Source organism: Pyrus communis, chromosome 15, assembly GCF_041283825.1.
Source record: "Pyrus communis isolate YQ-2024b chromosome 15, ASM4128382v1, whole genome shotgun sequence".
NCBI classification, from domain to species: Eukaryota; Viridiplantae; Streptophyta; class Magnoliopsida; order Rosales; family Rosaceae; genus Pyrus; species Pyrus communis.
Genome location: NC_142579.1, coordinates 17,558,076 through 17,582,998, shown reverse-complemented (window position 1 = coordinate 17,582,998; position 24,923 = coordinate 17,558,076). Strand labels below are relative to the sequence as shown.

Here is a 24,923-nt window from a genome sequence, read left to right as displayed (position 1 = left end):
CATTCCATGTGCCAAGTTGCATCGCCGCAACGTACCACCATAGGTCCTCAAAAAAGGATGTGTATCTTTTGTCGATCATGATTTTCCTTCACACTAACTCTCTTAGAGCCCTTGCATGCGATCTTTTTACCGCTCATTTGAGGGTTGTCACTTTAATGAGACAGTCTTCCTGCCGTTAGGGGGGATATAAGCAACGTTCCTATAGAACAACGTGAAGTTGCATAGACATTACCCACCATGTCTCATCTTGATCCCCATACCGCACAAGTGTGATGAATTCTAGTTTTTAGAACGTTGCTCCAGACGCATTCCTCTGATTTAATTAAAGTGACGAGATCATATACCAGCTGCAAACATGCCTGCAAGGATAGACATACTTAACGGACATCGAGTCCACATCCTTGGAAGGTGTGCCGCCCCTGTTAGACGGTTTGGACGCCCCTGTTGAACTGTCCGGTACACCGGCGGATAGCCAATCAATTTGTTTTGGCCTAGAGCACGATAAATCACTCAATTCGTAGGATTTGCTTCCCTATAAGAGGAAGGCACGACATAAAATGAATCTAAACTCGATTGCCGTCTCAAATCATTTCCATCTTATGAGATTAATACGGATTTCTCCCGAGACTTAAAGTTCTTGGTCTAGTATACTAGTTTGGATGAGCTAAATGGAATTGAAATGAGATTATCATCGATGATGTTTTCACTTATATGGTAGCTTCCGACATAAATGAAAAGCGATGATATCGAACTGTGTTCCGTTGATTAAGTGACAATGTAGAACTGATTAGACAACTAAAGTTACAATCCAGGTCAAATTTCTTACCAAAGTGTGTATTGGACCTGTCGTTCCTACACTGCCTAAGGTAACCCTGTTATGTTACAAGTGGGAAAGGAAGCGTTATGAGATGAATGAAATAGTGCGATGTGATGCACTCCTTACGGTGCAAGGTTTCTCTCAAACGTCCTGTGATTGATAGCAGCATTATGAAACGTGGTCAGTGTTTTCTCCATAAGGATATAGATACAGAGATTTACGTGTAAGTTCTCGAAGAATTACATGGACTGTTTCAAATAGTTCCAAAACCACATAACACCCTCTTAACTTGTTTTAAGGCGTTCACTTATGGACATGAAAAATCCGACGGATGTGGTATACCCGTCTATGTGATTATTTGATCAGTCAGGGATATGAATTATGCCCTTGTGTGTTAAACTATGTAGTTTTATTCCAAATTGCTAGAGTTACAGTTTATGTCATTAACACAAATCTCACTTAGACTCCGAAAGAGCTTGAGAAAATTTGCCTCACACCTGAAGATGGAATTTGAGATGAAGGATTTTGGGAAACTCATTTATGCCTTGACTTGAAGTTGAAACATTGCTCTGATCGTATTTGGGTCTACTAGTCGAACTACACCCCGAATGTGTTACCTTTGAGTATACCTATGATCGTCCATACGTTATATGCAAATGAGACACTTGAAGAGGTTATGGAATTCGAAATTCCATATCTGAGTTCAACTTTACGCTTCATTGTACTTAGCTCATTGTATTTAGACAGGACATCTCATTCACTGTTGATTTTGGTAAAGATGCAGCACCGCGCCTACATGCAACCATTGAATTGGTATTAAAGACGTACCCTGAAGATACCACAAGGGTAAATCCCAATGCATCTCAAGTGGATCTAACCCCCCTGATCCTTGGAAAGATGCTTGCCTTGTTTGTTATGTTGACGTTGGTTACTTATCAAACCCGCATGAGGCGAAATCCTCGAATGGTTATGTCTTTACCGTTAGGGGTATCGCAATATCTTGGAGGTCCACGATATGACCTTAGTTGCAAAATCTTTGAATCATTCCAAGACTCACCTTACTTCACTATGCCATAAGTGAGATATGGTTAGAAGTTTTTGTTGAGCATATTCGAAGTACTTGCTGTGTTTTCATCCATCGTTGAGTCCAACAATGATCCATGAAGATTATGCCGCATGTATCCACCCGACCAAGACATGATACATCAACAAAGTCAACACCAAGACATATTGCGTCTACATCTACATCAGCAGAGCATCAGGAGATTGAAGTCATGCAAGCCGATCCCAGACAACCTTGCCAACCTCTACATGACATCATTGCTGAAGTTAACCTTCCAAAAGCTTGTCCGAGGAATTGGTATGCCTAACTACTCATATGCAATGCTTGTAGTTCTCATTTGGAAGTTATGTCAAACTCAGGGGGGTATCCAGAAGTATACTCACTTGATCTTAATGTACTTTTTTTCCCTACGATTAGGAGCATTTTTCCCACTGGGTTTTCGCTAACCAAATAGGTTTTAACGAGGCACCCCATCCTGGGTTGATCATACCTTTAAAAGCTCTTCTACTTACGTCCAAAAGATGTGTAGTTTTGACTTAATGCAACTTTTCACTTTTCTCCTTAAACTATGGGTTTTTCCCCACTTTAGGTTTTACCATAGCGAGGTTTTGTGAGTTTTACTTTTTATGCATTCTTCCGTTGATTTGAGACTCACATTCGCTCATTGTGCCGACGACTTCATCAAATGTACTTGCTTCATCACTAAAGACCTGATGCACCATTTACTTGAGTATTTACACACTCAAGGGGGATTGTTGCAGTCCTATTAATTAAGAATGTGAATGTGTAAATCCTAGTATATCTTGGAATATCTCTTATATTCCTATTAGGAGTAGATTACCTATTAAATGTTGTAATCCTAAAGGGAAAGGTTTTACCTATCCTACTACTATAAATAAAGGCACAATGGGGTGGAATAGAACACACCCACAATTACACATCTCTTTCCTTCTCCCTCTAGGCCGCACCCTCTCTTTTTATGGCCTCCATAATTGTTCGGTAAATTATACCTACAACATAAATCATAATATTTTAATCTCAATTTTTAATATTTCATTTAATAATAGGTAATCATAGATATTTTTATCACTACACAACCAAGATAACGAGATTACGATATTATATACTTATCTTTCAACCAAAAAATGTTTAGCGATTAAAATATAAAATATAAAATACCGAGTAATGCTACACTTATCATTTATTTGTACTATCATTTGTATTATCTCTAATAGATGTATGATCCACCAACACATATGTCTTCTTTTTTTCTTTTTTTTGAACAAATGATATTATCTATATTAAGAGGGGGTAGGTGGACTTAGCCGGACTAGTAATAATGTGGTTCAAATTCCCCTTCAGTGATAATCGAACTTAAGACCTCTCATTTACAAGTGAAGAGGAATACCACTAGTCCGTAATATTAAATAGCGAGTCCCATCTTTATTAGAGATGATACAAATAGATAATAAGAATATTATTTTTGATAAATACCACCGAATTAAACCGTGGGTATTGGGGGCAAATTATAGACTTGGGTTTGTTTTTGAAGACGGTCACAGGAGCCTTTGAAACAATTGAAACTTAGAAGAACCCGTGACCGTCTCTAGTCTCTCATGTTCCATCCACTTTTTGTCTCATTGTCCGTGCCAAAACCTTTTCCTTCTACTTTAATCTTCACGGGCACAAAAATGCTACATCAAGACAAATTTGACACTCACACAAGGTATTCCACCAAATTGCTCAAGCCTCAAGGTTTGTCTAAATAATATTATGCCCTTCATTCTTTTTCCATTTTCTCTCCATGTTTTATGTGTTTATATTGTGTTTGCATCAATATCATAAAAATTAAATGACATGGTTTAGTCCAGTTGTTCAAGAAGTAGGGTGATTGATTTAAAACTAATGAAAAGAGTTTGAAAACTTTGAATTTTAATCAAAATGACAAAAAAGTGTTGTAAGTGAATAGTACTATGAGTGATTTTTTATAGTAAAATTGTTCTTTTTAGTTAAAGTGAACAGTACCAGAAGTGTTTCATTAAAACTCTCTTAAACCAATAGTGAATTAGACTACTAATTTTAGATCTCAATTCCTTCAATAAATTTTGGGTGTGATTTCAAATCTTCAAACACTCTTTTTTTTTTTGTCATCAAATTAAACAAAAACAAGAACATGATTACATTTAGGCCAATGGAGATGACCACAAATCAGTCCAAAGGAGATGGCCTAAAGGTCCAAAACCCAAAAAGTAAACTGATATTGCACAAAAACTCAAGGGAAGTGTTATTGGCACTCCAAAAATCTCATTCTACATTCCTCATAAGTGCATTTTTCTTTCCAAATATAGATAGTTTGGAGTGTAGAATGAGATTTTTGGAGTGCCAATAACAATACCCAACTCATCTCTAACCGATGACTAAGCTATAATTTTATGAAGCACACCAGACCATTATTTGGCCAAAGAGACATTAGACTAGCCATGTGTAGCCTCCTCTTAGTCCCTTTTTTGGGTCCCAGCTCATCTGTTGCAATAAATAATCTAAATTCAACGGTTAAATTTGAAAACATTGAACGGTAGTTTATTAAATTAACCAATAAATTTAAAGTATAAATTTAAAGCTAATAAATTATTAAAGAGACTATGTTTAATGCATTCACCTAGAGATGATATATGAGTATGATCTGATATTGTTCATTTAAAAATACTTTTTTGCATGCCTATAATTTTGGACAGAATATATTTAAATTTTTCGATTGAAAGTGACCTTAGAGTCGCATATTGTTTTTATTAAAAAGAAAAAAGTAAATTCAATCTATGGTTGGAAGAAAAAACAGCAAAGGGGCAAAATGGTCACTAATGATGAAGGGGATGGAACTTGTCGACTTAAGTGGGGGACGACGTCACAGCCAGTAGCCTTACCTGGCGAATCGCGCCATTAATAAAAAGAAAAAAGCAAAAAAGAAAAGCAAAGCGCTCCATCTCCTCCTTGATCCATTTCGAATACCCATGTAACTTGTGTAACGTTAACTTCTCTCTCCTTCTCTCCCCCCCCCCCCCCCCCTATCGATTCTTGAAATTGCTGAAACTTGAAAGGCAAGCAGTAGTGGGTGACTGGGAGTGGGGACGAAGAACTATCTCTCCGCATCTTGAAATTGCTGAAACTTGAAAGGCAAGCAGTAGTGGGTGACTGGGAGTGGGGACGAAGAACTATCTCTCCGCAATTCCAAATTTTGCTGCAATGCCGGCTGTTAATACCTCCGATTCCAATGAGGTATTTTTCCAATCACATTCTCTCTCTCTATAATTTTAGGTAGCATTTTGAATTTCTCTACTCTTTCACCTACTCAGAAATTTAAATTTCCATGTTGAAACGACAAATCATCTTTCACCTACGACTCTGGCTAGAGTTTCGGAGACACCCAACTTTATATGCACGATTTCAGCGCCTAATTTGTCATTTCTCACCTATTTGGATTTGAATTGAAATGGGTTTTGTTTTGTTGAAACTGCATTACAGTTACAAAGCTGGTTTCTGATGGCTTCGATGGTGGATAATCTGGATTATCCCTTATTTTTATGTTTAGTATTTTGTGGGTTAGTTTCTCATAGATAGCCTTGGAGCGTAGCTATTTCTTCTTTTTTTTTTTTTTTGGTCAAAACATCATACATACAGCTAGTTCCTGCTTAGCTGATATGTGTATGTGTCATTGAGATTGAGTCAGTTCTAATTAATCAAGTTCGGAGGATTAATCCCACACCGGGGAAAGAGGGACATTTCATGTGCTTATAAGTAATTGGGCTACTCCTCATATTATCAATTAATTTTGTGGTGGAACCAACTTTCTTCATGGTATCAGAATGAAGCCCAACAGCCACATGTGTTTCACGTCATCCTGTTTGTGTTGTCCACGTGCTAGACTTGATTTGCGTTGTCCACGTGCTAGACTTGAAAATTTGCCACACGTGAAGGGGCGTGTGCTTATAAGTAATTGGGCTACTCCTCGTATTCCCAATTGGTTTATGGTGGAATCTCAACTTTCTTTATTGAGCTTTCGCCGGTTCTCTCGAGCTCTATTCACTAAAACCCTTTCTTTTTTTCTGATTTCACATTGGTTACTGTATAAATCTTTGATCTTGGTAAGATTATCTTAAAACATATAGGTTTTCTCCATGTTCACCTTCTTGAGCTACCATCACCAACTTTTATATCGGCCTCCCAGTGGGTTTAGACGAGAATTGAGTGATAGAGTTGCATTGGAGAGATGTTGATGTTGTTTGGCTTTTGTTGAACTCGTCTATTGCACGAAGAAAAATTGAAGAGATATTTCAGGCAGTTTTGTCAAATTGTTTAAAACTAAGTATATTTTTTATTAAACACAAAAACATCGAGAGGGGGCACGTGCCCCCATAGCCCTTCATCAGATTTGCCTCTGAATGCAATCACTATCAACACCAAGACTTGTAAAGACAGCTCAAATTCTACTAACCTTCCCTTTGATTTTCCCTTCATTCCAAAGATCAAAACACAATGGCTTTACAACATGATTTTCCATTAGTCCACCCACCCACCAACAGTAAAATGAAAATCTCTATCAACCAGCTAATCATAAATAGACTAACTAATTGTTACGGCTGTCAACTAATCAAGGTTTAGACTTGAATGACTAAGGGTACTAACTAACTTGCAACTAACAGTCCACGTCCACATAATCACACTGATGTGATATAAGGCTAACTACTAGACAGCCCTTTCTCATCAAGGTTGCCTAGTGCTTTCCTGTATGTTATGTTGCTTGAGATTGTAATTTGCTTGTTCAACTTTCGAATGGCAAGTCTATGTTGTCTTTCTCTATTATTAAGTTTGCCTCAGATTATTCTTCGGTAACCATCCATATAATTCAGGAAAAAGTTTCTGAGATATGTATTGTTATGGAGTTATATGTTATCGCTTTGACGTTGCCAAAATGACTTAAGCACAAATGTTGGATTCAGGTGCTTAATGTTGTATGTCTTGCTTGTTTAGTGCAAGAATGAATGTTTGAGTGCGATAGAGTGGATAAAATCAATTCTTAAAAAATCGTTGTCTAAATATATCTACCCTTATATTGGCCAAAAGAGGAAAAGGCGACCAGGAAAAAAAAAATGAACTAATTTTATCTCCTTGTTTTGAAGTTTTTGGGATTCCTTAGGCCTGGAAATCATTCGTACAACACAGATGTTGTTCCAGACATGATATCTATTCCAACCAATACCATACGTTGGGATTAAAATTTTATTTTGAGGTATATTTTTAAGCAGGTATACATCTAACCCCTACGTTATTGGCAGGGGAAACCATACATCCAAGGAACTGTGGATAGAGGTTGCAGCTTACCTGCTAGCTGTTCAAGTTTTAAGTTGCTAAAGCAAACTATTGATGAGGTCGACCGTCATTGTTCTCTAGGTCTCTCTCTCTCTCTCTCTCTCTCTCTCTCTCTCTCTCTCTCTCTACACCAAGGAAAAAAGACAGCTGTAGTCAATTAGTTTGATTTAATGGCTATGTACGCTCTCTTAAATTCTTCAACATTTATGGCATTTTGTTTCAGATATTCAGCCTATTCTGTTAGAGAAGGCTCACCTTCCAGCAAAGCCAAAATATCCCTTTCACGGTTCAGATGTAAGTTCCTCCTTCAAACAGTTAAAATTGTGCTGGAATAGTTTTATGCTATTTATAGGTTTGTATGGGTTTCATTGCTAGTTTAATACTTAAAGCATAGTCCCCTTTTTAAGAGGGGTCCTTTTCTCCAAGAAGTATACAGGAGAGCATTGATGGGTCCATCCTGCAACGTGATCCAATGATCCAGACCCTCTAAATTTTGGTAACGTTATTTAAGAATCATACTTGCAAAAAATAAAATGAAATGGAAGTCGTTGGACCATTTGATTATCATTTTCAGTGTTTTTGGGAACACTGTGTGTCTATTTATTCGATTATATTTAGTGACTAAATGTCTTCGGATTTAGTTATATAATTATTTTTATTTTCATAAGGGTGGTCCTTTGATAGTGTTAACAAATAGAAGGTTTGGATCATTAGATCACAGAAGGCCACTTGATAAACCAAACATATGAATGCACCAACTGATTTGTGATTTTGTCTTACATTAGGAACTAAAAATATGCATTAGGAACTAAAAATATGTGTAGAATTTGACATCTAAGTGTATATTACTTGCATTTATCCAACAGATGATATATAGACATGTATGAATAAATTGATGTTTTCATCATATACCTAGACAGAACCATTTGACTTCACCCATTATGTGTTGTTTCCAAGGTTCTAAAAGACGCTAGGCGCTAGTTGGGCGGCGGGTTGGGGCCTAGCGCCTAGGCAGATTTAAGTAAATTGATTATATATTGTATAAATAAGTGCCTATTTATACTTAAAAACACACATAATTAAATGGGATACATAAATTGCAAAATAAAATGTCATACAAATTATAAAGTATTAGAACATATCGAAAACATGGAGAACAAGCATATAATGAGTGTTCATCCAAGTATTCAACAAGTCTCTTACATTTTATTCTTGTAGATAGGCACCAAAGTGCTCTTTCGCCACTCATTTGGCATCTTCTTCGTTTTCAAAATCCTATTGAAAAGATCTATGAGCCATGCTATACCCGTCTCTCCCAAGACTTTCCACAGTTCGAAGTCTTACATTTTATTGAAAAATTAAAATGCAAATAGAGTTATCGATTTTAAGTCTAAGTCAGAGTTGTGACCTAAGCAAGTTCAAGCGGACACCTAAGCGGGTCCAGGCGCACTTTCTTAATTTATTGATTATGCTATAAAATTCATCAATAAATTAATTTTTGTTTTTGGATTCTCTCATTGACTTGTGTTGGTGACATGGGGTTTCTGAAGCCTCATCTACTTCAGCTTCCTCATTCCGTTGTCAGTATTGATTATGCTAACAAAATCTCATTGATGTTTCAAGTAAGGCTTTCCTGTTTCAATTTACAACATTTTGAAGTTTTCTGTTTGTGAAGGCTACAGATGTGTATAGCATTTCAATGTTAGCCACAGAAGGCAACAGTCCACAATGCCCTTCAGTATTGGGATTTTTGAACTTTTCAGAAGTTTCTAATTCATGTAAAAGTCAGATGTGCATGGATGCTCAGCTGAGTTGCCAGAACTGCAATGATTTACAAGCAAATAGGGAAGATTCTCATCCCCCATGCATCATTGAGATAGATCTGGAGAAGGGATATATTCAAGCACCAGAATCCAAAGAGGAAGCAATTGAAAGTTTAAAACGCAAGGGCTTACTAGCTGTAAGTTACAATAGGTCATGTTTTTATGCTATATGATATTATCTAGAATAAACTTGAAACTCCAGATGGTCCAAAAATTTCATACCAACTATATTTTGACATTTTCTGTTTATGTCGTAATTTTAATATCATTGGTATAACACTTTCAGAGAGTGTTTCGGAGACAGCCTAGCCTAAACATTGGTGGGAAACTTTTGCAGCTTCTATTCAACCATGGCATTTCAAGAGGTATGTAAGCATTTCTATACCTTCAAATTTGTACTGTTTATTTTCTAAATTATTAATCGTTGAGCTACTATTTTTCGATACATCGTTGCAAGCAAAAAGAATAGAATTTTCTGCTGGTGAGCAAGCCCTTAAAGAGGCTTAACGATGTTTTCTACTTGGATGTAGTGGGTTGAATATTAAACATATCTTTTTAAGCCATAAGTTATGATAATCCAGGTGATAAGTCATAATTTATACAGATTCTTTTGTACCGTAATATGTTGAATCTTCCAGGGTCTTCTTTATATCGATGCATATTGCATCGATATAATCAATTTCTCTAGCAGCACTAGATTGAGGCATCTGTCACTTTAATGGAAGAGATACATATGTTTGACTTGTCCATAAATCTTCTCTTTTATTGGGGAATTAAAGCCTTGCATAGTAGTTTAAACCATCTTGAGTCTCTCCATCCACTGCCGATTGAGTTTGGGCTGGATGATCACGTTCGAATAAAATGGGAAGTTGATTTTTATTCTCATATTTCAACAGATAACCCAGTGACAGAGAAAATTCATGAAGCACCAAATAACCGGTGGAAAAGATGCAAACGCAGTGCCTCATTTGATTCCAGAAAAGTCGTCTTCTTGTTCTCAATCTTGTAAGTAGCAAAACAAACAAGCTGCTTAAATATTTGCTTTTAAAATATTTAAATGTTTCTTCCACAATACTTTAATTTTACTACATGTCATGAGTATTTTAAACCAGTAGTTGACTTGATCAGACAAAGTGTAATTTATCATTACAACAATGAGATGAGGAATATTGACATTTTAATGTTTTTCTTGTTTTGCCGTCAATATCAAAGCTTAATGTTGTACTTTTTACGTTTTACTATCACTAGTTTTATATTAGTACTTGACTCGATTGGACAAAATATAATTCTCAGAACAATAGTAGGATGGAGAGGCATTTTATCTTAGGGTTTGATGAACTGAATATTAAAGCTTTCAAATAGTTTGCATTAACATAGTTTATTGAGTTCTCAGATTCCATTTCATGCTTAATGTTATAAGAGGCCAAAGTAGACCTCAGGTCTTCCTTCTTACCTTTCTTCTTTAGAGGTGTAATATATATATTTTATATATATTTGAGTGTAATATTATTGATTGAGAAGTAAAATCATGAAGTTATTATTGATTCAATTATTTTTATACTTCCTTTGGTATGATTCAATGTATGATTCAATCATTTTGTTAGGGCATGAACATTTTTGCAGCAAATTAGATTGTACTTGCTAGGCTACAGTTAATTTTGTGCTTGCTGTATTTGCTTGATAGCTAAGCTACAGTTGAAATTTTGGGTTTTGTTGCATGACTAGATTGCCCCTTTCATATCTAGACGTCCATCCGATAGAAATGGATGCAACAGAATGATATCACAAGCTGCATACACAATCAAAACCTCATCTCCTTCATTTGGGGATTTTGCATAACCCATAACGGACATAAACTGCAGTGTCTCTGTAGTTCTTCTACCAAGGTTGGTCCCTAGAAAGCAGAAAGAGGCTGCATTACCGCCTACTAGGGAAAAGCTTTGGGCCAAAAACAGGATGCCCAATACAAAAAATGTAATGCCGAACCTGCACCATTTATAATTCAGCGAGCAGGGGAAAATTGCTTCAAATAGAGGAAGATAAGGTTTTTCCAAGTGAAAGCATGATGGGATAGTGAAGATTGTTGGCCATTTGGGGTGAAAGAGTCGATACACTGTTGTTTTGTTCACCCTTCTTGGTCCAATGTGTCTGCTTTTGATATTGAGCTTCAAAGTTCAAAAATTATGAAATAGATGGGATGTAATACGTTGCTGGATTTGTAGGGAAACACCATTCTAGTTTTTAAGATGGACATGAGAGATATGGGTAGTGAGTATCAGTGGCATGGTGTGTTAATGGCTAGGAAAATACATGGTTTCTAGTCGGCACGGACCAGTTCAATCAGGGAGACCATGTTTTGTAGTGGGATTCTAGTTGTTCAGCATGCAATTAGATTTGGAATCCCAGTACCAGGTACTGATTTACCGAAAATTATAGCTATAAAAAATCTGTGGTGTCTTGCTAATTGGTGCTTTCAAAGTAAGGCATCAGCAGAATCGGTGGCCCTTCTCTTGTCTACTGTTCTATAGCCAGGAGTTATGGACCTTCATATTCTGAATTGGCCTGCTCTTTGCGCAAAGGGGTGCGTCTAAAAGCTAATAAAAAGTTATCCCTCTTTGCATCTTTTGGTGCTTACGGTTTGGGTGGAACAGCAGAGCTTTTGATGACGTGGAGAATTCTTTAATGGACTTAAAGTTCAACTTGCAACCTGGTTGAATGTACTAGGAAGACACCATCAACTTAATTCTTTCATTGGTTAGGTTCTATGTCTCTTTTGGTTCCTAATTTTCGTATACAGGTTTGTTCTGGGCTGGCGCCCTTTATCAGAGAAGAAAAACGGAGGAAAAATCAGGACATTGGATCTGAAATAGAATGGGGAACTGCAGATAGTAATAGGGTAGGCTTTAAAGGACTACATGCAAATCTAAAGTATATTAATCTATTCATACTATATTAGCACTTCCTCCCCATGTATTTTGAAGTTTGGTTTGAATCATGTCGGCGTGGTTTCTTGTTATTGTTTGATCATTTTTATCTTTGCGGTTATTCTGCTGCTCTACAGCAAGGTGTGCTGTGTGGGTTGGAACTTAGGTATCAAGCGTTTTTTTTGTCTGTTTTGTATCGCTTTGGTGAAATGAGTTATATTTTGATTGAAAATTTGGAAGTATCTGCACCTGTATTGATATGCTAAGTATTTGGACTTAACATATGTTGTAAACCCAGGAAATTCGATTTCACTTTTCTTCTCCTTTCTTTATCAATGACGATCAACAATCTCCATTTTGCAGGTCAAGTTTGGGGACAATGATTTTGATATACCTAACATTGAGAGTTAGGCAGAGTGCAGACGGTTTCATTCGTGTTTAATTCGATGCCATCTGATTCAGGATGCCTTCTCAGCTGCTGTTGCTGCGTCTCATGGACTGGTGTTGAAGTAACCTTCTTCCTAATGTAAATATTGGATATTTCACGGTGTCGTAGTTGTACTTTGGATAATCTCCTTGACTCTGCATAATATTAATAGGCAATGCTTCTTTTCTAATCAAGTTGTCTATTGGAACTTGGGAAAAAAAAAAAAAAAAAAGTTCTAACCCACTGGTTTCTGAAAAGAAACATCCATTCGAATTCTTGATTGAAAAAAAAATATATTTATTCTATTTCTAATAAACAACTTGGTAGGTTATATAAGCAGCTGAACTCGCGCGATGCCACAGGTTTTAAAACTATGTTAAGGTTTCGTTTGGTAGCTCGGACTATACTGGAATAAATAGTCATCGGATAGTACTGACTAAATTAGTCGAACGTTTGATGCAGTATCGAATTAATGACCATATTATTTATACTGTGTTTGGTTGGATACTCTAACAGATAAGAAAGACTTAAAAATATTATTATATTGTTGAATGATGAATTTTGAACAATACTGTGAAATTACATCAAATCCAGATCTTGCTGCAACCAAACCAGCACAAGCATTGATATTATGAATTCATCAAGCTTCATTCCAGATGTAATCGCTCAACCCATTTCTTCAACTGGGTTCGAATTTTCAACATACCCAATTTAGGATCTTTGCAATTTTCAACACATAGATCAAATTTATTTATTTTTTTTTTCGGATCTCGAAGAAGAAAAATAAGAGGATGGCAGAACATAGAGAGAAGAAGAAGAAAAATAGGAGGTGGAGGGCGGAACAGAGAGAAGAAGAAGGAGGACTTGGGATTCAGATGAGAGAGAAGAAGCAGGAAAAAGACAAAGAAGAAGAACCTGGGTTCAGATGAGAGAAGTAGAAGGAGGAGAAGACAAAGAAGGAGAACCTGGGATTCGAAGGAGAACCTGGGAGTTGGAGAGAGTGAGAGAGCCATGTTTTCAACCCGACTAAATAATACCATGGTTTTGGAAAGGATAGTTAAGCGGATGTCAGCCGTGTAGAATAGGTTGGGCCGAAGTATTTAGTCGGCTGACTAATTAATACATGAGGACACCAAACATCTGATACTGTATAATTAATCTTATCCGGTGTGTTATACGGTGTACCAAACAAGGCGTAAACGTATGGGAAGTGTTAAAAAATGTGCCAAAGTGTAGCGTATATATACATATATTACATGACAAAGTGAGGATGCCGAAATACCTTGGTTAGGGAGTGCTATTTACATTTTTATATTACATGACTAAAATTGGGATGGTAGCCGGAATGGTTTCGGTACGGTTACAGTACCAAAACCCTTGTACCAATTACCATATCAAATTTTTGGTATGGCAAAATTGATTATCATTATCGTGCCAAATTTTCGATATATCAAATTTCGATATACCAAATAGTTTGGTTGATATGGTGTGGTAATGGTAAATTATCACTTTGTTTTGGACCACTTTTTTGGACCACAATTTGATTTTTTATCTTCAACCCAATTCAAGTCCCATACGTCTTCTCCTTCAAGCCAATTCAGAAGGGTGGGATTTTGAAGGCGGGCTTGGGGTGCTGTGGGTTATTTACTTTTTTGGGTTCACATACTGCTCTGAGTGCTCCCCAAGTTTATATTCAGAAGGGTGGGATTGGGGTGTTGTTGGGGATTTGGTAGGTGGGTAGTGGTTGATTTAGGTGGTAGTGAGAGGCATCTAAAGGATTTTTATTTTTTTATTTTTTATTTTTTATTTTTTTCTTTCTAATACTGAAATATTATATACATTACTATTTAAATATTATATATATATATTTATATGTTTCAGCATGGCATGGTAATATTGTAATGATATCGAATACCAATACGTTATCAAAAAAATTTCGGTTCGGTATAATACAGTGCCATTACCGATTGGCACAAAATCAGTATTGTACGGTTGGCAATTCGGTTGATACAGTAATTTGGCAAAAAAAAATTCACCCCTAGATGCTAGTATGCCATAGTTAGGGAGTTTTATTTACATTCATGTTATAGATGACAAAAATTGGGGATATTAGTACGTCATTCTCAAGGATTGTTTTTGAAGTTATGGTCTTTTCTTCTAAAACTGTACAACGCTCAAAAAGTAAGATTTGTTCCACTAAAGACACTCATATGTGTAACTCCATTAGTGGTGCCTCCTTCGTTTTGTATGACAATGTTGAACTGAAGATGCCCTTTGCTTCTAGGAGAGTTAGTCGTGCCTTGAGTTGGAAGTGGTGTGGTGGAGCACGGTCCTTTTCTTTGAGTTGTTGAAATTCCCACTTCCTAAACAAATTCTGTTTCTTTCTTGCACGGATAGAGATGGAGGTCGAGATAGCCGCAACACCGCGACAATTCAATGAGCGAGCCAACTTCGTCCCTGTACTCGAGTCTTCCCCTTGACCCGTGTATCATATCAAGGGAAGGGTGATCGACGGGACCAGACTTTACATCTGTTTCTTGCCAATTGGCATTTTCTTCGTATGATTGTGTACCCAAAAATCATGGATAACTGAAAGCAGTAGAAAAACGAAGAAAAAGAAAATCAAATCCTCAACACTCAAAAGTGTAATTGTATCAGTATCAATGTGACTCCTTGTCCTCAATGCGTTGCGGTCATTTGAAATGCTATCATGGTTATATATGCACATTGTCTTGTGTTTTTTTCTTCTTCATATTTTCAAATTCGAATAATCAACAAAGAATTATAGTTTGAAAGTTTCCACTGATGTTGTCAAGATTAAAGATGCATAGCATTCTGTGTTCTTAAGATTTCCGTGTGTAGTATATCTGGGTGTATGTGCAATATGGACAGCCAAAAGAGCAACACAGAAGGATTCAACATTAGAATAGCTTTTTGTTTTCTCACAATCATTTTTCGTTCTTTTCTTTTCTTTTACAAATTAAATATATAGTAGTTGTATGTTTATTATTTAGCATGTAAGTAATACATATTAAATTTAATACATTATTCACGTATCTTTTCTAGATATTTCATAACTGGGAAGTAATAAGGAATGCGACATCCCTACATAACGTGGTCAAAAAGTTTGTCGAAGATACTAAATCAGGAAGTTCAATTTCGACAGAGCTCAATGCTTTTTCGCAACGAACAATTTCGTCTTGTACTTGTGTGAGTATTTGGGATACCGATTTGTCATTATCTTTGATCCCTCGCACTGAGAAAGCGAAACCGTCTACCGCAAAATCATATGAATCTGCACATTGTTTTATTGCTTCAAAGCCCTTAACAATACCTTTGCCGGTGGTGTTGAGCGCATTGACAAAGAAAGCTTTGCTTTGTTGTGCATTTGTTAGTGCTAATTTAACAATGGTTGTATCAAGATCCTTGAGATTAGATGTTGATCGAGTTGGAATATCTTTCCAAAGAGATTTTACGCATTGATTGTAGTTGTAGCCGAATCGGTCTTGGGTTTGCTTGCAAACAATACTAATTAATGAAGACGCTGTTGCATTTGCAATTGATGTTGGAGACGATGAGAGACATAAGAGCAAAGATGCAATGAAAGTTACATATCCGATTGAGGAGTCCATTGCTCAAGGTGTATGTTTCTTAAATTGATGCTAAAGTGATTACAAATTATTTGTCTGATTTAAGCAATGGATGAGTGGAGATCATATTTATAGGTAAAGAAACCTATTTCTTTTGACGTGTTTAGTTTTATGTTCCTTTAGTTTTTGCTTTCTCCCTTACATACTAACCAATAACGCATTGGATGCAAACCACCTAACCTATTCTAGTTTAATTAACCAACTCATTTCTAGAAACTACAACATAACCAAAAGTGATGCATGCTTATCAAAAGGATTGTTTTCATTACATCGCAAGGATTAATTTAACCCATTTCATTTGTTTTTTTTATAAATTCATCTACATCCATATTTACTTATCAATATATATGATATGTTAGGAGATTTAAGAAATTCAAATTGATAGTGTTAGAGGAGTCTCTTTTAGCCTATTTCATCTTGTTCGGTTAGCAGGTTGGGAGACTCGAGCCCTATTAAGCGCGGTTACGATAGGCGGCCTACGGGCGTGGGACATGGACCCCTTACTCGGAAGTCAAACGTAATCTGGCTTTCGGAAAATTTATTCAACTTAAGAGTTGCGGGTTATAACATTCAGTCATGGGGTTTATGCCATTTGAAGGAAAATAACCTAAAGGGGGATGGGGAAATCAGCCAAGGGAGCATAATCGAGACATTTTGTGTTTGATTTCCATACATATTCCATTCACACCTATGTTTTAAACATTGCTAGGATGTTATCGAGCGTTGGGTAAGGTCCTAACTGGTGGCCTAGGGTTTTTTATTTTATTTTGTTTCTTTATTTTTTTTATCTTAATTAAATTTATTATATGACATATAAATAAGTGCATATTTATACTTAAAACAAATAAATAAATAAATAAAAACTATACTAGTAATGGGGAAACATAACTGGCATAATATAATTAAGTTATAAAGTACTATAATTTATTGACAACATCAAATAACCGTAACAAAGAGAGATGAACACATCACATTCTTGGTTTTTTTTTCTTTTTTCTTTTTTTGTCTGAGAGAGAGTGAGTCAAGACTCAAAGTCAATTAAAAAAAACAAGACACCTTTTTTGTCTAGGCCCACATAGGCGCCATACCTGATTTTCTAACTGATTAGTATTTAATTGTGGTGTTGGCCACCCTGCTTTCACCATCCATCCTCCGCCTTTTCTTCATTGGTCATCAGACCACATATGATACCAATCTAATTGGTTAACAAACTAGCTCTTAAGCTTTAATTTTTGCATACGAATAAACTGGATGACATATGATACCTATCAAATGAAGGCAACTTTTTGATTATTTAACTATGCCAAATTTCATTTGTAGCCATAAAAAGAAATTGACAAATTGAACTTGGGTTCTTTAGATTTTGTATTAGGTATCGAAAGTTACGTGAAAAGCCTCAAAATAACCAACCAAACATCCAATTTAATAGACGCCTAAGAAAAGCACAAGCAAAAACCAATTTCCCAGCCCTCAATCATTTATCAAGCACACTAAGGTCTGGTTTGGTACTGAGGTGATTCTGAAAAAAGCTGGTATCAAAAAAAGTTAGGAGCTGTTTTTGTGTTTGGTAAACATTCAGCTTCAGCTTTTTTTCACAGTTTTGGGTGAAAAAAAAGCCAAAAACAAGAAGCTGCAAAACCCAGCTTTGAAAAACCAGCTTTTTCACATCTATTTTACATAAAAGTTTACCAAACACTATAATACTGCTTATTTTTTTCAAAAGCACTTTTACAAAAACGTTTACCAAACACTCTGCTGCTTTATTTCACAGCTACTTATTCTCACATCACAGCATAATGAACTTTCTTTCAAAGCACAGCAATACCAAACTAGACTATCAAAGAAAAGCACTTCATCATTTATCAAAATTGAATCACTTTTGACCAACTGAGCATGTGGCTCAAGTCTGGCAAATCTCCTTTGGCTTGTATAAGCCAAACCACACCAACTATATCTTTAGTCAAACGAACAGTTTACTATGCAACGTTTATAGGACAAGGTTCCCTGTTGAGAGACTATTCATTCAAGAAGATGAAGAGAGAGATTAATTTGAAGGGCGAGTTTGTGCTTGATCCTTGAAAACAGCTTGGATGAGTAGGTCATTTCAGCTCGTGTCATTTTTAAGTTTGAGTTGAAAAAATTTGACGATCTTTTGCTCGGAGCATTTCTTGTGGTAATTCATTTTGGTCATAAAAACCTTTGTCGATAAATAATTCTTCACATGTATTCCAAATATTTCTTCGGCTGATTTTCCAACAATGATGGCATTGGTTTCGTCTATGCCATGGAGAAAGGTCATCGGTGATGCTAATTTCTCCCAACCGCCCTTTTACAACTACATTGCACTTCTGTGGCACATATCTTACTGACAATAGTTCCTATTTTTGCCACATAAACAATTTTGACGTATCTATTAATGGATTCTGACGGTGGAGGATAATATGAGACACAAATTTAGATTTCAAGAGAATGAAGTGACAATTTGAATTTCAAATAGTTAAGTGAGGCTCGAATTGAATTTCAAGAATGTAGATGTGATTAAGCCAATTCATTAACTATTCTTGACCGCAACCATTCTTCTTCTTCTTCTTCTTTTTTTTTTTTTTTTTTTTTTTTCCTTCTGATAAATCTAGGTTTTCCTTTTCTAAGTTATGTTCTCCTAGAGTCTAAGGTTTAAAGAAATTGTGGTTACCCACTATTCGATCTTAATTCAATGGTAGATGAAAAAATACAACAAAAAAGTTAAATGACGATTTACCGTTAAATGAAGTTCGAACAGTGAGTGACAACTATTTCTTTGAATCCTGAGGTTTAAAGAGACTTTCCATTTCTACAATTTCTATGTTTAATTTGTCCTTAGTTAAACACGTTGCACCATATATCCCTATCAAAGATATTGCCAAGTCAACTGTATGATCAGTCTTTTAATTTAGAGTTTCTCTTTAGTAGTCCGGACTACTGAGTAGTCTAGCTTTTTATCCATAAAATTGGCAAGACAAAATAGTATTTCCTCAATTCATTCATTCATGATCGCTCATTTCTACTATCGAGTAGTTCGTACCATTGAAAAAAAATGGCGTAATTTATTAGAACAATAGTTTCACTTTCAATATATCTTTTCAAAAACCGCAATTTGACACGGGGTTTTGGCATGCTTATAGACGATTTCCTTTTCTTAATCTCTCGATATTTCTGCTCCAAAACAGACAGGGAGCATTTCGCAATTCGCATATACTGCAAGAAAAAATATATGTTGTAGGAAATATAACAAACAATCCAAGCTCTCATATACTAAGTAGGTTAGAACAGAAGAATTGCTACCTCTAGTTTCCTATGAACACTTAGAAAACCGCCTGATACATGACGGAACAGAAAGCATCGACGCCACTTCACACTGCTGTAAATACATCTGTTGCTTGATCACCACGTTGGCTGGATTTTGATTATGCTACTTGCTTTCTCTTTTTCCTTCGAATAAATGAATGGCCGCCTAGCACGCACAGCCTCCCCCTTGCTGCTCTGTTTGGGATGAGTTAACAGTCGCCCTTAGATTTACATCGACCATGTCTTCCTGTTTTGTGGAAGAAAGGGTTTCCATCCCTGGCAATGCCGCCGCAATTTTACGGAACAGAGGCTGCAATTTTGCAATTTTGCAATTGTAGTAGTCAAACAAAAATGTGGGAAACCAAGAATACTTGTATCAGGCTAAATAAGTTAAGACAATTATCATGTCAATGTAGTATAAAAATCCTCCTGGGAAATATACCTCAAATAAAATTGATCAGTAATTTATTTATCTTTACCTTGATGTTAAATCCTGCTTTTGCACTAGTTTCAATGAACATGACTCCGAACTCACGAGATTTTGAATCTCCTTCCTCTATCGAGACTTGCCTGTTCGATCAACAAAACCATATAGTCAGAACAATTTTGAAAATTTAATAAATTAAAACAAACGAACTACTTAGTATTGTTTAAGTGACTGGATAAACTCAACAAATCACTCCATAAGTCTATTCCATATGCATTGTAATAAAGCAAGAATTGTATTGTATTCAAAATACAACATCAAATGGTGGCCTAGATTTCTTATCGCCTTAGAAAGATTGAATGGTAATGGTTCACTTGCAGAAGAAACTCCTATATGGACCGTGTAGGTTTTGGTTCTGTACATATGTCCAAGTGCTTAAGATGGACTGAAACTAAAATTGTTTAATCAGCATAAGTACAACATTACTGTTTGCAAAATGAAGGGGAAGGGAATAATTTTAGCCCTCACCTTTTATCAACGAGATCAGTCTTGTTCCCCACAAGCACGATGATGACATCAGTCCCCCGTTCTGTCCGTACTTCCTCGATCCACTTATTGGTGTTCAGAAATGACTGCCTATCTGCATGTGACGGTTCAACCAGGAGTTTAGAAAACAAAATGTTTGTATGAGGAGTAGAAAGTAAGGGTAAATGATGAATTGATCAACGAGTTTAATGCTCCATGTTGTAAGGGCTGTGCAACGAGACAAGAGTGCCCACATACATGGATGTGCAACCGAACAGAGGCAGAAGGAAAGAAAGTTGGTTTTTCTGTGTATCTGATTTCCAACCATCCAATTTTTTTTAACACCGAAACAAAATTGTTTAGTGTTTACCAACTAAGAGGCTCGGCCATGACAAACGAGCTCTATAGTTTTCCGGGTGAAACTGAATTCAGATTGAAAGAGGAAACTTTTGAATTGACCATATGATTCTAAAAAACCCAACTTCTCTTGATCAATACTCACTGGCTACATCATAGACGATTACAGCAACAGAAGAATCCCTGATATAGCTTGGAATCAGACTCCTAAATCTTTCTTGCCCTGCAGTATCCCTGTAAAGTAACAATACCATGGTTCAGAAAAATAAAGACCCTAAACAAACATATTATGTACATCATGTAAACAAACACAAACTAACAAAGCAACGAGTGAGTTACATTAACAAGCCCTAACATTTTCTTCACCAAATACTCATAGAAAGAAACACGAAATAGGACAATATATTTGCTTGTCAACTTAGACGTACCTACACATTTAGAGTCAAGCAACAAAAACCACTATGATCAGGTCTTATCAGGTATGCAGGAAACAAAACATTACAACTGGACGGCGGTATAAATGAAAAAACAAACATCTAATTTTGAAGAAAGCACTAATTCGTTACAAATGGGGGCTTGTGTCATTCTTAACACGGTTTCCATTCACTTATTTGGCTCCAAATGATGCAGTACAATCAAGATCTTAACCATTGTCATCCCCATCGGATCCGAGCTTAATATACGTATTTTAGGATACATGCCACATCCACCCTATCTCTCCCTCAAGCAGAGCAACATCCAATACATCAAAATTACTCTTATAAACAAATTAAAACACTACAAAGACACAATTATTCGTATCGTAATGTGTATGTATGGATGGCACGCAATCACATCGCAATCAACAAACAATCGGATCAGCCTCAAACAAATTGACATGTACATTATTTTGATTACAATCAACGTCCCCCTAATTAACTAAATAATCATTTATTTAATCAACCCATAAATCACAATCTTAATTCCAAAATCAACCGTAAATTACACAGGAATCTGTACCAGAGCTGCAAACGAACTGTCCGATCTTCAAGGTACATCGTTTTTGACAGAAAATCGATTCCAATCGTAGCCTGCAAGCAAATAAAAACAACATTGCACCAAAATATAAAAAAAAAATAAATAAATAAAAAACTGATCGATCGATCGATCGATTGAGACGAAGACGAACAAATTGGAAAACTGAAAAATTGGGAATTGACCTGATAAGTGGTGTCGAATTTGTCGTACATGAAGCGGGTGATGATGCTGGTTTTGCCGACGGACTGATCGCCGAGGAAGACGAGCTTGTATTTGGCCAGAGGGGATACCGTCGCCATTTTCAAGATTGATTTGATTAATTTTGTTTCAGCTCCCTCAATTCGTTTTCGTTTTCTTCCGACTGCTTTTTTGGATCTGAATCCAAAACATTGACTCTGCGTTATGTTTTTTTATGATTTTTTGAGTTGAACGTGTTTATATAGGGGGCGAGGGGAAACCGCCAACCACGACGAAACCGGCAAAAGTCAGAAATCTTTGATATTTTGTTTACTGCCCGAATTTGCCCCTCATCTCTTCTTAAATTTACGTACCTACCCATCACCACTCGATGACTGTTAACCACTCCAAAGACTCTTGTGAACACGCGATATTGGGTGTAACGTAAACGTTCTTGCAACCATGCGACTAATAATTAATCATTTGAGTGTGTCATGCCTCTTGTTTTAGTTATGTAAGAAATTTTTTTATCTTAAATGCATTTCAAATTCTACTTCATTTAGAATTGTGTATATTCGACATTTCCAAATGATACATTGTTTATCTCTACTCGAGAAGAGATTTTTCTGTTCAATGGTCAAACTACGGTCAAGAGAGAATGTGGGACCAGAAAAAAGGTTTGGTGAGCTTGAAAATAAAAAAGATAGAGCATGTGTGATTAAGCGTCTGTTGTTGTATTATTGAAGTGAGATTTTGTGATGACGTCCCACTTCCCCTTTCACCTGCATTGAAAAAGCAATGAAGATTCACCAACTCAAATGGGGTGGCACCGGACTATTCACATATCGGCACTAAAGTCTAAAGAAATGCCAACAAAATGTTGGCCTTTTCGTGCATATGCCTTCAATTTCTTTAGCTCAAATTGAAAAGGTGATGTATATTTTACACCAAACCGCATGTGTGCATGTGCTTGAACGAGTCGCAAAGACTCGCAACGTGCAAACACGACGTTGTCCATGCAAGTAGGATCTCAAATTAAGATCCAACATCGGAAAGGAGCAATAAGCTTGAATGCTGCTTTGTAAATTAAGCTAAGCTTTTGAAAAACCAATGAGACCCAGCATCTAACAATCTAACAGTATAATGTGGCAAACCTAGTATTTTTTAAAACTAAACAAAATTAATAAAGGAGAAATTAGCAGAACCCTTTAAGGTTAATCAGCATCTCTTCCTCTTACCGATAAGGTCTATAGGAAGGGTGGTCACGGTTAGGCTTGACATAAAAAATATAACCAAATCAATTAGCATTTAATGGTTTAATTTGATTCGATTTGACTAATTCCACTATTGAAACCAAACCAAATCAAATTATTGTTAATCAATTTGGTTCGGTTGGTTTAAGCCCATTCCAACATGACAATAAAAGACGTCCAAAATTTGAAGAGTGCTAATGTAATTTTTCTAAAAATCCACACATCACACACATCCTACCTGATGGTGGTACCTATAATAGGGTGTGGTAGCACCAATATTAGGGTATGGTGGTTAAAGTAGAGGTAGCAGTGCTAGTGGTGGTTGGGGTGTAGAGGTAGTAGTGATGGTGGTGGTGGCAGTAGAGACATTGTTGGGTTGGCGGTTGCAACGATGGTGGTGGTGATGGTAGTAATGGTGGTGCTGGTGGTCGTAATCGTAGGTGGTGGCGACTATGGTAGTGGTGGGGGCAGTAATGGTGAGGGTAGCTACATCGATGGTGATGGTGGGGTGTGGTGGTTAGGATGCAGATCTAGGTAACAATGATATCAGGGGTGACGTCAACCAATGACGGTGGTGGTGGTGACGATTATGGCAACGGCAACGATGGTGGTGGTAATGCAAGTGGTTGCGGTGGTTGTTGTGGGGGTAGTGGTGGTGGATTTGGTGTTGGGGCAATGGTGGTGGTAACAATTGTGGTGGCGGCGGCGATGGTGGCAACAATGGTGGTGATAATAGTGTGGTGGTGTCAAATCAGTGGTTATAGTAGTAGCCATTGCCGATCACTTTGCTCTCCAAAGGAATTTTTTTTTGTAGAAGGATATATAATGTCATTTTAAACACTAATAAGGCTATATGAGGAATTTAAAATATTCATAAAATGCTCACTCTACTGTTTACGGAAAAAGCTTTTCAAAGCAACCTACAAACTGCTTTTAAAAATTGTTGTTTGAAGGCTATTGCTTTTAATATATGCTGACAATTTATTTTTTTACCAAACACTTTTTTTTTTATTAAATAACTTTTAAGTAAAACACTTTTTGGTGAAAAGGTAAAACAATTATAATAATAGTTTGTGTAATTTTAAATTAATTAAAATTATAGAAAAATAGTTTGATCAAATCTCTAAGACTATTTCCAACTCTTGGGATAAAACCTAAAATTTAGGTTTTAAATTGACCCAATCCTTCTCTAATGGTTAGGCCTAAACTAACTCAATCATTCACCAATAGTTGGATGTAAAGTAACCAAATCTTTCTCCAATGGTTAAAACCTAAAGGCTTTAGATATTTGGTCTAAGAAATTCCAAAACCAAGCATCTAGATCAAAATGCCCCTAATTGTTTTACTAGTGCTTCCTTTTGGATTTCTTCTTGTTTATTTCATTTTCCTTGACCAAAGGGTTATTACATACTCCACATAAATACTTAGGGAAATGATAAAAGCACACGTTTTTTAACTCCTTACACATTTTAGTTTAATTTTGGCTCTTATTTTTGTTTGATTTGTTGTAACATCCCACATCGCCCAGGGGAGTGATCCTTATATGTATATTCCCATCCCTACCTAGCACGAGGCTTTTTGGGAGCTCACTGGCTTCGGGTTCCATGGGAACTCCGAAGTTAAGCGAGTAGCGCGCGAGAGCATTCCCAGGATGGGTGACCTATTGGGAAGTTCTTGTGTGAGTTCCCAGAAACAAAACCGTGAGAGCGTGGTCAGGGCCCAAAGCGGACAATATCATGCTACGGTAGTGGAGCGGGCCCGGGAAGTGATCCGCC

At 36.5% G+C, this 24,923-nt stretch overlaps 3 protein-coding genes across 3 annotated transcripts; 1 reads left to right on the top strand and 2 right to left on the bottom strand.

The window, feature by feature from the left end:
• The first annotated feature begins 4,812 nt into the window (after nt 1–4,812).
• Nucleotides 4,813–12,608, top strand: LOC137713677 (uncharacterized). Its single transcript, XM_088686836.1, has 8 exons — nt 4,813–4,975; nt 5,052–5,153; nt 7,211–7,325; nt 7,468–7,538; nt 8,920–9,204; nt 9,354–9,432; nt 9,964–10,072; nt 12,355–12,608. The coding sequence occupies exons 2-8, from the start codon at nt 5,121–5,123 to the stop codon at nt 12,431–12,433; spliced, it is 771 nt and encodes a 256-aa protein (XP_088542962.1). The 5' UTR covers nt 4,813–4,975; nt 5,052–5,120; the 3' UTR covers nt 12,434–12,608.
• Nucleotides 12,609–15,405: 2,797 nt separating this feature from the next.
• On the bottom strand, nt 15,406–16,084 carry LOC137730656 (uncharacterized). Its single transcript, XM_068469631.2, has one exon. The coding sequence runs from the start codon at nt 16,048–16,050 to the stop codon at nt 15,490–15,492; it is 561 nt and encodes a 186-aa protein (XP_068325732.2). The 5' UTR covers nt 16,051–16,084; the 3' UTR covers nt 15,406–15,489.
• A 3,200-nt stretch (nt 16,085–19,284) lies between these two features.
• LOC137711465 (ras-related protein RABH1e) lies at nt 19,285–22,134 on the bottom strand. The gene is made up of 6 exons (XM_068450715.2): nt 21,901–22,134; nt 21,701–21,771; nt 20,847–20,935; nt 20,348–20,459; nt 19,872–19,962; nt 19,285–19,702 (listed from the first exon to the last, which is right to left on the bottom strand). Exons 1-6 carry the CDS (start codon nt 22,015–22,017, stop codon nt 19,559–19,561), a joined length of 624 nt encoding a protein of 207 aa, XP_068306816.1. The 5' UTR covers nt 22,018–22,134; the 3' UTR covers nt 19,285–19,558.
• Between the last annotated feature and the right edge of the window lie 2,789 nt (nt 22,135–24,923).